General features: G+C 46.8%; 1 protein-coding gene across 4 annotated transcripts in view; it reads left to right on the top strand.

Annotated features, from left to right (window-relative positions):
* Positions 1-15,382, top strand: part of ZNFX1 (zinc finger NFX1-type containing 1) — a 48,509-nt gene that overhangs the window by 12,461 nt on the left and 20,666 nt on the right. For 3 of the 4 annotated variants that reach the window (XM_033963315.1, XM_033963318.1, XM_033963316.1), the window contains 3 exons: positions 8,515-8,627; positions 9,095-10,912; positions 13,227-13,358. In XM_033963315.1, the coding sequence (XP_033819206.1) occupies positions 8,561-8,627; positions 9,095-10,912; positions 13,227-13,358 (2,017 nt within the window). In that variant the 5' untranslated portion in view covers positions 8,515-8,560. Of the gene's footprint in view, positions 1-4,783; positions 5,084-8,514; positions 8,628-9,094; positions 10,913-13,226; positions 13,359-15,382 lie in introns of those variants that run through there. The other variant, XM_033963317.1, reaches the window with a different exon arrangement.

Here is a 15,382-nt window from a genome sequence, read left to right as displayed (position 1 = left end):
CATGCCGTTCCCCTCATTTGCATGCGCAGATCGGCAGAGAGGTAAGTGAATCGGGCCAGAGTAAAATCAGGTCGCAAAGAGATCACAAACCAATCGGTGTAAGGGAGGAGCCCGAGGTGCATCCGGGGCATGGCTTAAGGCCTCGGACTCGTCTCGGGAGGCATTGGAGTAGGAGGGATTGAGCACCCCTCCTGCTCCGTTAAAGGTACGGGGAGAGGGGGTGGGGGGGACCAGGGGTGGAGAGGGGGCATCCGGGGGAGGTGGCATCAGGGAGTTGGCATCCCTCGTTACGTTAGTTTTTGGGTGGGACCGATGGCAGGAGGGAGTGGGAACCCTGCTGCCATAATTATTTTCGATGCGGCTGCGGAGCAAATTTTTTTGGGGATTCATGGAGGGAGGGGGGTTAGGGGTACTTGTTGGGAGGGGTTAGTATTAGTAGATATGGCAGGAGGGTGTGGGAATCCTCCTGCCATAATTTTAAAGAGCCCGAGTAAGGTACGGGTTGGGGTGGGCCAGGCCCGGCCGGGCCTATGGTGGTTTTGCAATGGCAGGAGGGAGTTGGCATCCCTCCTGCCATATTTGCGGGGACCGGGTGGGCAGCGTTTGGCCCGATAGCAGCGGCGGCGGCGGTGGATTTAAAACCACGGGCTTGCTCTGCTAAAAAGCATTGCGAGCCCGTGGTTTTAAAGGGCAGGAGAGTCAGCCAGGGTAGAAGCAACTGGTCTTCAGCAGTCGCTTCTTTTCTGATCGGCAAGCCCAATCGGTGTTAGCTAGAGTGTTTAGTGAATCGCTGCCCTCCCAAATTTGCATGCCATTTCCATCATTTGCATTCACAGATCGAGAGGGGGATCACTAAACACTTGAGTGAATCGGGCCGGAGGGAAATCTGCTCGCTAAGGGCTCGCAAACCAATCGGTTTGCTTAGTGAATCCTGGCCTATGTGTCCGTTCTACTGTAGGTAGCTGAGTAAGGGTGCTTGTGAGCAATGGCTGTCTGAAGCATGAATGTCTGTAGGTGTGGCGAAGATGGTGTATGTCCTTCTTTGTGTTTATATACCTGAATTCTCTTTTCTAGCATCTTCTTGTGTCATCATTTGATTTATTAGATCTGATGTTTTCTGAGTGGCAATGAGGTGTGAATTTTTTTTTGAACGCCCAGTTCTTGGAAACAAGCCTGTCCGGTTTATTTTGTCACCCTTGAGCACTGGTCCGAAAAAATGCAAACTAAGCCCAAAAGGTAGGAGACATCACCAAGGATCAGATCTGCCTGCAATCTCTCCCAGAGGCCTTTGGCTACTTCTGGATACTTCTGTCTACTTCTGGATAGGCCCTGAACAGCACAAAGGGTGGTTGATCGCTGGAATAGTCTTCCGCCTCAGGTTATTGAGGCCAGCAGCGTACCTGATTTTAAGGCCAAATGGGATAGACACGTGGGATCTATTCACAGAGAAAGGTAGGGGAGGGTCATTGGGGTGGGGAGACTAGATGGGCCGTGGCCCTTATCTGCCGTCTATTTCTATGTTTCTAATGTCATGCTGACATCTCCCACACTTTTTTATATATATATATATATATAGGTATTTTAAGAGTTCATGGAAAAAGTTGTACGCAAATCTGTGGTACCAGTGGTGAAGAAAGGGGCGGTCCGTCTCAGTGAGGGCGCAGGCACCCATCCTCTTGCCCCCGCCTCCCCCCCCCACATGTGTGCACACTGCTTCCCTTCCCCCGTACCTCTGTAACATTGCTGGCGCAAGCAGCAACCCTCAAGCTAGGGATAAGAAAGCCCCACAAACTATACTGAGCTGGATGATGGCCTTCCTGAGAATGACACATACAATAAGGCAGTCAAATGCTCTCAGGTCAGACCAATGTTAGTCTACCTGCACAATATCCTAGATAGAGAATGACACGGGGACAAATGTCTCCCCCATCCCCGCAGGAACTCAATTTCCCCGTCCCACAAGTTTGGCGCAGTCCTTGAATCCCGTTCGTACCAGGTTAGATTTAATAATGGCACTTCTCTTACTTGGAAAAATCCATGTGGCGTCCCTCAGGGCTCACCACTCTTACCTACACTGTTTAATGTGTACCTTTCTTCCCTAGGCTCTAAATTAACGAACTTTGGGTATAAAATTATTCAGTTATGCCGACGATAATCACAATTGTCATCCCATGCAGTACAATTGCTAACATCATATAGAAGCCGTTCGGAGTTTGAATAACAGAATTTAAATTAAAACTAAATCACAATGAAACAAAATTCTTCTTTGCTTCCTCTCAAAAAAACTTCCCATGAAACATCGATCGTGTTAAATACAATTCAATACATGATTTACTCTTCTATTAAAATAGTGGGAGTTGTTTTTGATTGTAACTTAACAATGAAGGATCACATCCAGGCCTCCTTGGAACGTAGACATTTCCTTGACATCGACTCGGGACCGGGGCACAGATTTACTGTGGTTTGGGAGCATTTTTGGATGACCCTTACCTCGGTGGCCCGGAATAGACTTTTGAACTCATAATAGAATTACTCTGCACTTTCTTCTCACTAGGGATTTTCTGTTGGGGTTTTCGTTGGGAGGTGGGGGGTTGGGAGGGGCAATATGGATATTGTGCACATATGTCTGTATTCTGCATTGTTTTTTACTCTGGTTGTTGATGTTTTCTGCACATTGAAATTGAATAAACACATTTAAACATAAAAAAATGAAAAAAAAAAGAGGTGGTGGAGACAGAGACCGTGTCTGAATTCAAGAAAGTCTGGGACAGGCACGTGGGATCTCTTAGAAGAGGAAGAGATAATGGTTATTGCAGATGGGCAGACTGGATGGGCCATTTGGCCTTTATCTGCCACCATGTTACAATGTTTCTATAACCATAAAGTTCTATGACATCACAATGCAGGTGTAAAGAGCTTTAGCCAATAGGGAGAGGAGGAGATAGTGGATACTCTGGATGGGCCATTTGGCCTTTATCTGCCATCATGTTACAATGTTTCTATAACCATAAAGTTCTATGACATCACAATGGAGGTGTAAAGAGCCTTAGCCAATAGGGAGAGGAGGAGACAGTGGATGCTCTGGATGAGCCATTTGGCCTTTATTTGCCATCATGTTTCTATATTTCTAAGTGTGGGGTGATAGTGGCAGTCCACCCTGGGTGCAGGGAGTTGGGGGTTGCTGGAGCGGTTGCGGGGCTGGGGTCTGCCGGCCCACACCCCCTCTGATGTCCAGGAAGGGGGACTGGCAAAGCCGATGGCCCTACATACACCCTCCCTCTGCCTGGAGAAGGGATGCTCTACCAGGTACACCACTGGCTACAGGGAATGCTTCACAATAGCTAAAGAAATTGCCAGAAGCAAGATTATTTAACTTCTTGGTGACTGAGGTTAGTGACAGGGATACAACCAGGTAAAGGAAATCAGGAACTGATCGGACTGGATAAATGATGTTAGAGGGGAGATTGTTGGGAGGTGAAGAGCTAAATTACCTTATAGAAAAGCTAAACAATTCTGAATACAGGTGGGCCCCAGGTTTTTAAAGCTGTTCTTAAGTTGGATTTGTATGTAAGTCAGAACTTGTACATTTTAAGATTCTTGCTGCTCCCAGCTGACAAAAGGGTCAACTGTCCCTACCAGTGATCTTAACGTGGCCATGCGTCATTCCTGAATCTGCTGCAGGAGAAGCGGAGGCGTCTAGGCCGCTGGAAATACTGCTCAGTGAAGGGAAGGGGTAAAACACGGACCCGACGGACCTCGCGGATCTAAACCCGTACGGCCTTAAAAATCTGAGGTCCGTGTCCTGTTTCTGTCGCTGACAGACCTTGATGAGATTTTAGCGCTGACGGATCCGTCTCAGCATAGGGAGGGGAAAAGTGTTAGGATCCGTCGGCGCTAAAAAATCTCTTCGAGGTCTGTCAGAGCCAGAGACGCGTGCTGGAGTTTGGAGACTTCTTTTCCATAACGCATGTCCGAAACCTATGTCCCCGCTCTCTTGGCTTCTGCTCTGCCCGCTCCAGCACGAGTCTCTGGCTCTGACAGACCTCGATGAGATTTTAGCGCCGACGGATCCTAGCGCTTTTCCCTCCCTATGCCGAGACGGATCCGTCGGCGCTAAAATCCCATCGAGGTCTGTCAGCGACAGAAACTACAAGCGGCACGGACACGGACCTCAGATTTTTAGGGCCGTACGGGTATAGATCCGCGTTTTACCCCGTCCCCTCAGTGAACTCAAATGAAGGTTCTTAAGTCGGACGTCTGTAACTCGGGGACCGCCTGTAACTGCATCCAGGATTATTAAGATCAGGGAAAAAGAGGACACAACACCCCCCCCCCCCTTTCTTCAGTGACAGACTGGCTCCATATCCTCCCTGTAGCCTTCCATGACTAAGTAACATAGTAGATGACGGCAGATAAAGACCCGAATGGTCCATCCAGTCTGCCCAACCTGATTCAATTTAAATTTTTTTTTTTTCTTCTTAGCTATTTCTGGGCGAGAATCCAAAGCTTTACCCGGTACTGTGCTTGGGTTCCAACTGCCGAAATCTCTGTTAAGACTTACTCCAGCCCATCTACACCCTCCCAGCCATTGAAGCCCTCCCCTGCCCATCCTCCTCCAAACGGCCATACACAGACACAGGTGCCTTGAGAAAGCCAAGAACATGCTGTCCTCTTTAACCAACTTTGTATCTTTTCAAGTGCTTTCAAGGCTCTTGGTGGAAATTCCTCAAAATTCATCCTAGCTTGTGCTGCTCTTTTTGCCCCTGTGGCTTTGACATTGAAGCGTTGGGCCTTCAGTGGAAACAATAAAAAGCCTCCCCAGCTTTCTCTTTCCGGATTAGCCAAAAAGGAGAAACGAAACTGGCGGGGAGGGGTAGGGACTTCCAGGGCTGAGTTTGCGTGTCATTTCTTGGACGTGAGGCGGGGATCCGGATCGTATATTAGGCTGGTGGGAGGAATCTGTCTGGGAGCTCTTCTCCCCCCCCCCCTTCAGGGAACAGACGTCTCGGGCAGCCACCGAGAGAGGCAAACAAATGATCTAAGGCCAGACGACTCCTGTTGCAGCCGTCTGGGGCGAAGGAAGGTAGGTTTTTTTTTTTTTGGGGGGGGGGATCTTTAGTCTGGCACGTCGCCAAGGGCAAAAGGTTCCCGTTGAAGTCCTCCGGAAACGATCAAAGCCGGGGATCGCGGGGTTTCGCTTTGTTGTGATGGTTTTGTTGTTTTTTTTTGGGGGGGGGGGGGGGAGACGCTTGGCTCCCGGAAAAAAAGAGAGTTCGCTTGTGCCTTTTCTTTCTCAGTAAATAGGGGGGGGGGGAGGGGAGGGTGCGTTCCGACTGCATCCCCCGCAGTTACATCATCGGGAAAGGTGAACGAACAAACAATGCGAGCGGCCTTTTTCTCTCGCAGCCGGATTGAGGGTTCGAATGGAACGTAGACGGGGCCGGGAGAGGCGACCACTTGTTTGAGAATCAATCGGCTGCTTTTTTTTTTCTTCTCCCTCCCGGGTAAGTGTTTTCAGCCCGCTTGTTTCGTTTAGGTCGTGAGTGAAATGTGATGGCCGTCTTGGTCCACATTTCAAAGGTAATGTTGCAGAAATAAAACAAAGGCAACAATCATGCCTTTTTATAAATGATCGGACTAGATGCATTTTATGATGAGGTCGTGGAAACTATACTGTACAGCTCTCGAGCTGCTCCTGAAAAAAAAACAAAACCCAAATCGCGATCATTTCCATCGCGGTTTGCAAAGTGCTTCTTTTATATATATATATATATATATATATACTGTAAAGTCATTTGAATAAGTTCCCGATGTCATCCAGAACCAGGTCGTCTGTGCTTGTCGCTCAGCATCAGCCAATTCTGGATCGAGCACAGTGAAAGTTTGGACCCAGGGGGATTCTGAACTTCTCTTCGGCCAGTGATGTCATAGTGACGTCATGGCTCCCCCAACCCCAAAGGGGCTTCTTGACATCTCTTTGCTTTGCTGACGCCTTAAAGCTTGTCAGCTCGAGTTTCAGGATTCCTGTTTAAATAGGGGTTTCCCACCGAACAGGTAATAAAAATATAGCCACTTGATTGATAACCCAAATAGATATAAGGTTTCAGTTTTACAAAGTAGCTTTGGAGATTATTGGGCAGTCCCATGAGAAAATACAATTTTTACTGGTTTATTTTGGTTTGCAAAGTTTATTGATGACAGGTGCATGGTTCCACACATCCTGCTTTATTTTCATATCTCCAATTTACCTACCTGTGTGTGTGTGTGTTGGGGGAGGGGGTTGTAGGAGGCGAGGTCAAAATTAATCACGGGTTTATGACTATTTCATCAAGGCCTTTCGCTTATGCTGTGTCTAAGGGTGAAAGGTCTTGATAAATCAGATACTATATTGAGAGAACAAAGCCACTACTGTATTATTGAAAAGACATTCCAGTTTGTTTATTTTCTTTAAATAACAAAAGGATATTGTCATTTTTTCAGGTGTAGTCTAAGGATTAGAAGGTGCAGGTGTATTTGCAGGGAGATAGAAGGGTGAATGTTTAAGTCATGAAGTCTGGGCTTTCTCAGCTCCATGTGCTGTCTTAACACAGATGTGATCTCAGCACCCCCAATTCCGTCGTCCTGTGGTTTCCTAACCTGTCCTGGGGGGGGGGGCTCCCCAGCCAGTCAGGTTTTCAGGAAATCAACAATGAATATTCATTTTTTTAAAAACCCAATATTTTGCTCTATCAAAACATTTCTAGGCAGATTCCAATTCAACATACACAATTTTAAGACCATACAATCTCATCTAAAAACATTAAACCTGATTGCAATTATTTTAAAAATAGGACATACCTTCAAAATCTTCAATTCAGGTTTATGAACCACTGCTAAATAATCTGAGAAATTCAACCAGAGATACACTTAACAGGAGCATTGTAACCGGGGTTATCCTCACAGGGCCAGGGCTAGTGTATTAGGCACCCCAGGCAAACTATGGGCCTTTTACCTCCTCAATAGAGAATGACACAGGGACAAATTTTTCTGTCCCAACCCCGCAAGTTCTTTTCCTGCCTTTGCCCTATTCCTGCCAGCTCTGTCCTCATCTGCACAAGCCTCAAACCCTTGAAAATCCTAAGTAGCAACATTCTAGAGCTCAGATTGTGATGTCATAATGCCTCATTCCACCAATGCCTAAGCTCCGTCCTCATCTGCACAAGCCTCAAACCCTTGAAAATCCTAAGTAGCAACATTGTGATGTCATAATGCCTCATTCCACCAATGCCTAAGCTCCGTCCTCATCTGCACAAGCCTCAAACCCTTGAAAATCCTAAGTAGCAACATTCTAGAGCTCGGATTGTGATGTCATAATGCCTCATTCCACCAATGCCTAAGCTCCGTCCTCATCTGCACCAGCCTCAAACACTTTAAAATCATAAGTGTTCGAGGCTTGTGCAGTTAAGGCAGAGCTTACAGGAATGGTGCAGGGACAGCGACAAAACCCATGGGACGGGGAAATTGAGTTCCTGTAGGGACGGGGACAAATTTGTCCCCGTATCATTTTCTCTACACTGCACCACTCTAGAAATCAAAATGTAGTAAAAGTGAGCCAAGTAAAGGACAATCAAGCCCTTGTGACATCACTGATGAGGTTGGCTCTTAGGCATTGATGGAATGAGGCATTATGACATCACAATCGGAGCTCTAAAAATAAGTTTTTCGGCAGCGCGCTTCTTTCTTGCGCTGAATTGTCAGCGCGCTGGTGTCTTGCGCGCCACTGAAATATGAACCACTATGTTAGGTTCTTTAAGCACCTCATAGAATTTTTTCCTCAGTGTTTTTTTGTATGTGGAAATCTACCCCATAGGGCACTGTAACTCCTATTAACCCAATCCACTTTTCATCTTTCCTATTCTACCTGCATCAATTGCTTATCAGTTCCTTAATTCTCGTCTGCCTTGACCCTTGCTAGGATCCGTGGCCGCATTTAGACAACTTGGTTATTGACAGTACTTTAACAAAACTCATAGCATGCACTTGCCGAGAGAAATCTCAGCCCCTCAAGAACCATTAGCACATATTGTTATACTTTTTGTGCATTTTTATGGAATTGTTCCGAGATGGGTAGGGTTGAGGTGATCAAACTTATTGAGAATCTCAAAGGCCTAACAAGTAAACAAAGGAGTAGAGAATTGACATGGGGACAAATTTGTCCCCGTCTGAATTCAATAGCCCCGCCCCCCCCCACGAGTTTTGTCGTTGTCCTTGCCCTGTAAGCTCTAAAGAACCCCTGCTGAACCTCATTCTGAAACATACAGATGTGATAATCATGTGCTGCCATGACCTGCAACAAGGTAAACCCCACTGCCTTTGGTTTAAAAGGATTAATCGATTTCAGAATTAAGGGTGCACAGCTAGCGTTTCATTTTATTAGTTATGTGGTTATTCTGAGAACTATGTTGAGTCACTTCCTCATGCTGCTTCTCGAAACTGTTCATGTCTACACTTCTTAACTGGTGCTTCTGTTTGCAGAGGGAAACACTTTGAGACAGAAGAAGCTTTAAAAATCAGTCAGGAAATGGATGGTAATCCCAATTGGAGACCACGACAAGCACCTCAACAACATCCCAATGATAACAGAAGAGGTGAGAAACCAGATCTAACCTGACAAGAGTAAAACCACAATAATACTGAAACACTACATAAATGTGATTGCTTTAGTTAATGATAAATGTAGTATATATATTGATTGCTTTGAACATAGAATAACCTATGTGCAGTAATCCTGGAGGAAAAGTCCATAGTCTGCTATTGAGAAAGATATGGGGGAAGCCACTGCTTGTCCTGGATCGGTAGCATGGAATGTTGCTACTCTTTGAGATTCTGTATGGAATGTTGCTACTCTTTGAGATTCTGTATGGAATGTTGCTACTCTTTGGGTTTGGGCCAGGTACTAGTGACCTGGATTGGCCACCATGAGAACGGGCTACTGGGCTTGATGGACCATTGGTCTGACCCAGTAAGGCTATTCTTATGTTCTTATGTAATATAAGCAGAAGTTATTAGGCTGAGTGAATGGCAGGAATATTCTAAATATCCACCTTCTTTGTAGGACCTGGAGATCATCAAAGACTTGGTCCACGACAGAGAAGCCAAAATAGGGCTGATAACCTCCTGGGGGCAGGCCAACCAATAAGACATCCAAGAGCTAACTATAACCCTCCTCCTGCTCCTAGACAGGAAGAAGACAGACACACATTGGTAAGGAACCCCGATCAGGGAAGAAGAGATCAGGGTGGCCATGCCAGTGAGGGGTTTAGGGGACAGAGGAATGAACGAGACCCTGAAGGAAGGAGGAGAAGATTGGAAAATCATGATGTCGGCAGGAACAGGAGACCCAATCCACAAGAAAACCACCATTTACAACAGGACCATGCCTACAGCAGAACCCAGGGTAATGACCAGCCTCAACCAGTGAGGAGGCTGGGCTACAAAGCACTTGAAGCGCTTCTTGACAAAGATCCCTCTGAAGTGGTTATTACGCTTGCTTCTTGTTCAGGGATGAAGGACCTCTTATCCTTGCAGACTATCAAGCCAGGCTTTCTGGAGCTTATCTGCTGTGTACTGCACAAAGCATGTAGCTCCAAAATGGACCGTCAGAATGTCCAGCATTTGCTGGGAATGGTGAAGGATTCGCACTTTCTGAAGATCTGTCTGCCCCAGTATGTGGTGGGCATGATGACCGATCCAGTCCCTGGTCACCGGCAGGAGTACCCTGTGCACATTGGACACATACTCTCTCTCTTGCAGAACCTAGTCAGTGTTTTCCCAGCCAGTTCCGTGCAGGAAACGTCCATGCTGGTGTCCATTCTACCAGCATCTATGAATGTCTTGAGGACATCTGGGGTGGATATCAGTGAGCAAATAGAAAAGAACCTAGAAAAAATCAGAACTATTATTAATCACCTTCAGGCAAAAAGACGGGAAGGGACCCTTAAGGCTGACACCTACACACTTGTGAATTCTGAAACAAAAGGTCAAGAGGAAAGCTACCGAACAATGACCATTTACCCAACGTATAATGAAGTTCACTTAGATGAAAAGCCTTTCCTTCGAACCAATATGCTCTACGGAAAATATGAAAGCACAGCAATCTATTTGGACACCCATTTTCGGCTATTGCGAGAAGATTTTATCAGACCTTTAAGAGAAGGCATTTTGGAGATCCTTCAGAGCTATGAGGACAAAAGCCTGAGGAAAAGAAGGTTTGATGATATCAGAATCTACTTTGACACAAGAATCATCACGCCTCTCTGCTCCTTTGCTGGCATAGTCTACAAGGTCCAGTTTGACCCCAAGCCCCTGAAATGTATTCGATGGCAGAATTCCAAACGTTTGTTGTATGGTTCCCTTGTGTGCATGTCCAAGGACAATTTTGAGACATTCCTTTTTGCCACGGTTTCAAACCGGGAACTGGAGGACCTCAAATTTGGCTTTGTGCAGTTGCGTTTCAACGAACAGAGTAGGGCGCAACTTGCAGAGGCCCAGCCCTCGGACTCTTTTCTCATGGTGGAGACCACAGCTTATTTTGAAGCTTACAGGCACGTCTTGGAAGGCCTTCAGGAGATCCAGCACGAAGATATTCCCTTCCAGAAATACATTGTACAATGTGAAACGGAGGTGAGTGAACCTAGTTACTTGCTGATGAGAAGTACCTATGACTTTACTGCTCTGATGGAAAACCCTTCGGAGAGTGATGAAAAAGTGCATCAGACTTATAAAGACAAATTAAGGGCACAGAACATTAATATCTTGGATCCTAAAGAATGGCCTTCAAAGGAAGCCCTGCATCTAGATGAGTCCCAGATGAAAGCCTTACAGCTTGCCCTAACTAAGGAACTAGCCATTATCCAGGGACCTCCTGGGACAGGTAAGACAAAATGTCTATTTCCAATGTCTTTGATTTGCTGAGGATAGGAAGTGTGGGGGGTGGGGGGGGGGAGAGAGATATCATGTCTATAAGACAAATTAATCTCTGGGTAACCAGAACCAAATTGCAACACAGTGGTTGAAGAATTCAGAGGAATGATGACCACATTTCTGGTATGATGGCTACAACAGCTATAATTGACACAGAACGAAAGACTTTTATTTCATGTTTGAAGATCCTCTGCATTGCTGCCATAAAGTTACAGGTGAAGTGGGACAGAAGGGGATTAGGCTTTACCCCCCTTTACTTGTACTTAATATGGAGGTCAACTCTGGAAAGAGGAACAGATGCCATCATGTTGCCACTCTTTCCAATATCAGTCTGACTTGTTTTTTGGTTATCAGAATTATAGTGCTAAGGCATTATAATGAGAATAGTATGTGGGATCCCCCCCTTCCTTAAACTGTATAAGCTATAAGTCAAATTATAATAAAGAAGGGGTCCACCTGTGACAGACTAACTTTACCAGCTCACTTGTTTACTTAAGAAAATGTTATTTAATCATAGTGCGATTAGTGAAGAAAAAACCAGGCTAGTGCTACATCATGATCTTAGGGGTCCTTTTACAAAGGTGTGCTAGCGTTTTTAATGCACGCACCGGATTAGCGCATTCTATAGCGCGTGCTAGCTGGAAAACTACCGCTTGCTCAAGATGAGGCGGTAGCCTTTGTAAAAGGACCCCTTAGGCTCAGAAAGTACAAAGATCATGTCCTTCATGAGAGTGCATTTGTCCCACTTAATGTGGCAACATAATTCTCAAGTATGACATTTTCTCCAATTCAAAAATTATGTCTTAAAATGGAATTTGGGGGATTTTGCAAACCCACCTTCTACCAGAAAATAGGGATATTCAAAGCCTCTACTGAAAATCCTATATAATAAAACGTTAGCGGCGCATGCGCTTTTAAAAAAGCATGATTCCTGCCGCTGTGGTGTGTGATCCGTGGCCATGTTCCATTTTAGAACCCGGCCAGGGATCATTCTGGCCACTCCCCTCCTCCCACCCTCACCAACCCGAAGCAAACTCAACACACCTCCTGCCCTCACCTCACCAACCCGAAGCAAGCTGGAACATACTTCCCGCCCTCGCTCACCGCTGCTGCCGCTGCCGCCAATCCTCCTCTTCGGGGCAGCCTGCAATCGTAGCCGGCTTTGGCAGGCCTCGCGGGCTGCTTTCCAGCCTCGGTGGCACGTTCCCTCTGATGCACAGGATCGCGTCGGGGGGGGGGGGGGAGCATGCTTCCGGGTTGGGGAGCAGCCTGCGAAGTTCGCTGGGGCCGGCCACCACGATCGCGGCCTGCTTTGAAGAGGAGCAGGCCAGAAGACGCCGGGATGGAGGGAGGGTAAGCAGGGGGATTAATTCAGGGGGCCAGAGGGAGAGGGAAAGGGGGCTGCTTTGGGGGGAGGGGTGTGCTGAGGGGAGACAGAAGGGGCCATGGAGAGATAGGGAGAGGGAAAGGGGGCTGCTTTGGGGGGGAGGTGTGCTGGGGACAGACAGTTTTGCTCTGGGAGGAAGACAAGGGGTCATGGAGAGATAGGGAGAGGGAAAGGGGGCTGCTTTGGGGGGGGTGTGCTGGGGACAGACAGATTTACTCTGGGGGAAGACAGAAGGGGCCATGGAGAGACAGGGAGAAGGAAAGGGAGCTGCTTTGGGGGAGGGGTGTGCTGGGGGAGACAGAAGGGGCCATGGAGAGATAGGGAGAGGGAAAGGGGGATGCTTTGGTTGGGAGGTGTGTTGGGGACAGACAGCTTTGCTCTGGGGGGAAGACAGCCATGGAGAGACAGTTAGGGAGAGGGAAAGGGGGCTGCTTTGGGGGGAGGGGTGTGCTTAGGGCAAACAGCTTTGCTCTGGGGGGGAAGACAGCCATGGAGAGACAGTTAGGGAGAGGGAAAGGGGGCTGCTTTGGAGGAGATGTGTGCTAGGGGCAGATAGCTTTGCTTGGGGGTGGGGGGGGGGGGAGACAGAAGGACACAGACAGCAGCCAAGGAAAGAGAGATAAAGAAACACAGACAGACAGACACATCTATTCTAGCACCCGTTAATGTAACGGGCTTAAAGACTAGTCATCATAATAATGTTTCAAACTCCTTGCATCTAATTCATATGTTAGAAAGGGTTCACATGAAATGAATTCCGTATTTGCATGAGTCACATTTTCATGATCTTGGCAAAATAAATAAAAAAAAATTTAGCTTCTCACGTTATGCCCATTTCTTTTATTCTTTAATTTTGTTTTGTGTTTTTTTATTTCAGGGAAAACCTTTGTGGGCCTAAAAATTGCACAAGCATTGCTCATGAATGATCATGTGTGGCAGATCAACCAACGTAAATTTCCAATCCTTGTGGTCTGCTATACAAACCATGCCCTGGATCAGTTTCTGGAAGGTACTGTAGATTGAGCAGTAGGGATATCTCGATCTATTTGTGCACATTAAGGGGACATGGGGTATGGAAGGATAAGAAAGATATAAAACTGAACTACATATTACATTCCATGGCAGACCTTGTCAGGGTTACTTCTATGAGCACACACCCTGCATTTGATCATTAAGGGGGGCGATTCTACTGTATAACTGAGGGGAAGATTCTCAAAACTTTGGGCTCTACACTCTCGAGGAACGTAGGGAGAGGGGAGACATGATCGAAACATTTAAGTACCTCACGGGACGTGTCGAAGTGGAAGATGATATTTTCTTTCTCAAGGGACCCTCGGCCACAAGAGGGCACCCGCTCAAACTCAGGGGCGGAAAATTTCATGGCGACACCAGAAAGTATTTCTTCACAGAGAGAGTGGTTGATCATTGGAACAAGCTTCCAGTGCAGGTGATCGAGGCAGAAAGCGTGCCAGACTTTAAGAATAAATGGGATACCCATGTGGGATCCCTACGAGGATCAAGATAAGGAAATTGGGTCATTAGGGCATAGACAGGGGGTGGGTAAGCAGAATGGGATGACTTGATGGGCTGTAGCCCTTTTCTGCCGTCATCTTCTATGTTTCTATGTTTAGGGCCTTCCCAAGCGTGGTAGATTTTTGTGCAGTAATTTTGTGTGTGCGCTAAAAACCCTAGCACACCTTCGTAAAAAGGAGCCCTTTGTGGTAAAATCTGATGGGCTGCTGTCGCAGCTGTAAATATAACGGTTTGCAAAAGATGAGTCAGTCTCAAAAACCCGCCCATGTAAATAATATTTGTGGAGAGCCACAGAGGGTCTCTATATTTGCATGTGACGAGTTGCTGGTGATAGCGATCGGCACATGTGCAGAATACACCCGCACATTAAAAAAAAAAAAAAAAAAAAAGACCCTAGAATTAAAGGACAGAAGGATGGATGCCCACTCCCTCCCGTCGCCAGGGTCATCATGCCCCTGACAAACTCCCCCCCCCCCCCGGCAGGAGGGATGCCCACTCCCTCATGCTGCCAGTGATACACCCTCCCCCATACCTTTCAGTCCACGACCGACCAGAGGGATGCTTACTCCAACCGGCCTGCCTCTTCAAAATGGTAGGCCTTCCCCTCTCCGGTGCATCCTGGGATGCGCTACCTAAGGCTTTGATTGGCCCAAACGCCTAAGGCCCCTCCCAGAGTCAGAAAAGACCATGATGAGTCCTTTTGAGAATTGGCCGATAGAATACGTCCACGCTAAACTGGCTGGAACCAGTTTAATGACCATCATTAAAGGCCCGGTGGGTTTTGAGAATCTTCCCCTTTGTGCTTCCAGTTAGGTACCCTGAGGCCATGGATTAGGAGGTTATTCTATAAATAGATCCAAGATGCCAAAAATTTTGCTGTAGAGTAATAGTGTAACTCAGTATTGGCACACTTAACATGGAGCTGGTGTGAGTGGCAGGGATACCATACCAACTCTTGTATCCCGCAAATGTCAGCTAGGAATTATTGCAGCTTACACAATATTAGAATTGCTACAGAGGCATAGATATTATATAGAAATTTCATGGAAGATATCATGCAGGGGACTGCATGGGAAAGGGTAAATGCACTGAGGAAAAAAGGAGAGTTTTCAGTGCTTTGCTGAATTGGACGTACGTGGGTGTTTGTTGAAGGCTGCAAGGAAGGTTGTTCCAGATTCTGGGCCCCTGAAACTCAAAGGTGGTCTCAAAGAGAGCCTTCCTTTGAACATGGCAGGGGGGGGTAGTTTCCATCGTTGGATTGTCCTTGAGTTGTGGAAGGATTGTGCGATTTGGATGGCGGATGTGAGTCCAGCTGAGTTTTCGCCGTAAATGGTCTTATGTACCATGCATGTTGCCTTGAAATGGACCCTGCTTTTGACTGGCAACCACTGTAGTTCCTTAAGGAGAGGTGTAGCCCTCTCAATATTTGGTCTTGCGTAAGATTATCTGTGTCTCTGTATTTTGGAGCAATTGTAGTCTCTTAAAGTCTTTCTCAGCAAT

This window comes from Geotrypetes seraphini, chromosome 11 (assembly GCF_902459505.1).
Source record: "Geotrypetes seraphini chromosome 11, aGeoSer1.1, whole genome shotgun sequence".
Classification (NCBI taxonomy): domain Eukaryota; kingdom Metazoa; phylum Chordata; class Amphibia; order Gymnophiona; family Dermophiidae; genus Geotrypetes; species Geotrypetes seraphini.
Note: the sequence above shows the minus strand (reverse complement) of the source record. Positions and strands in the feature narration are given on the sequence as shown.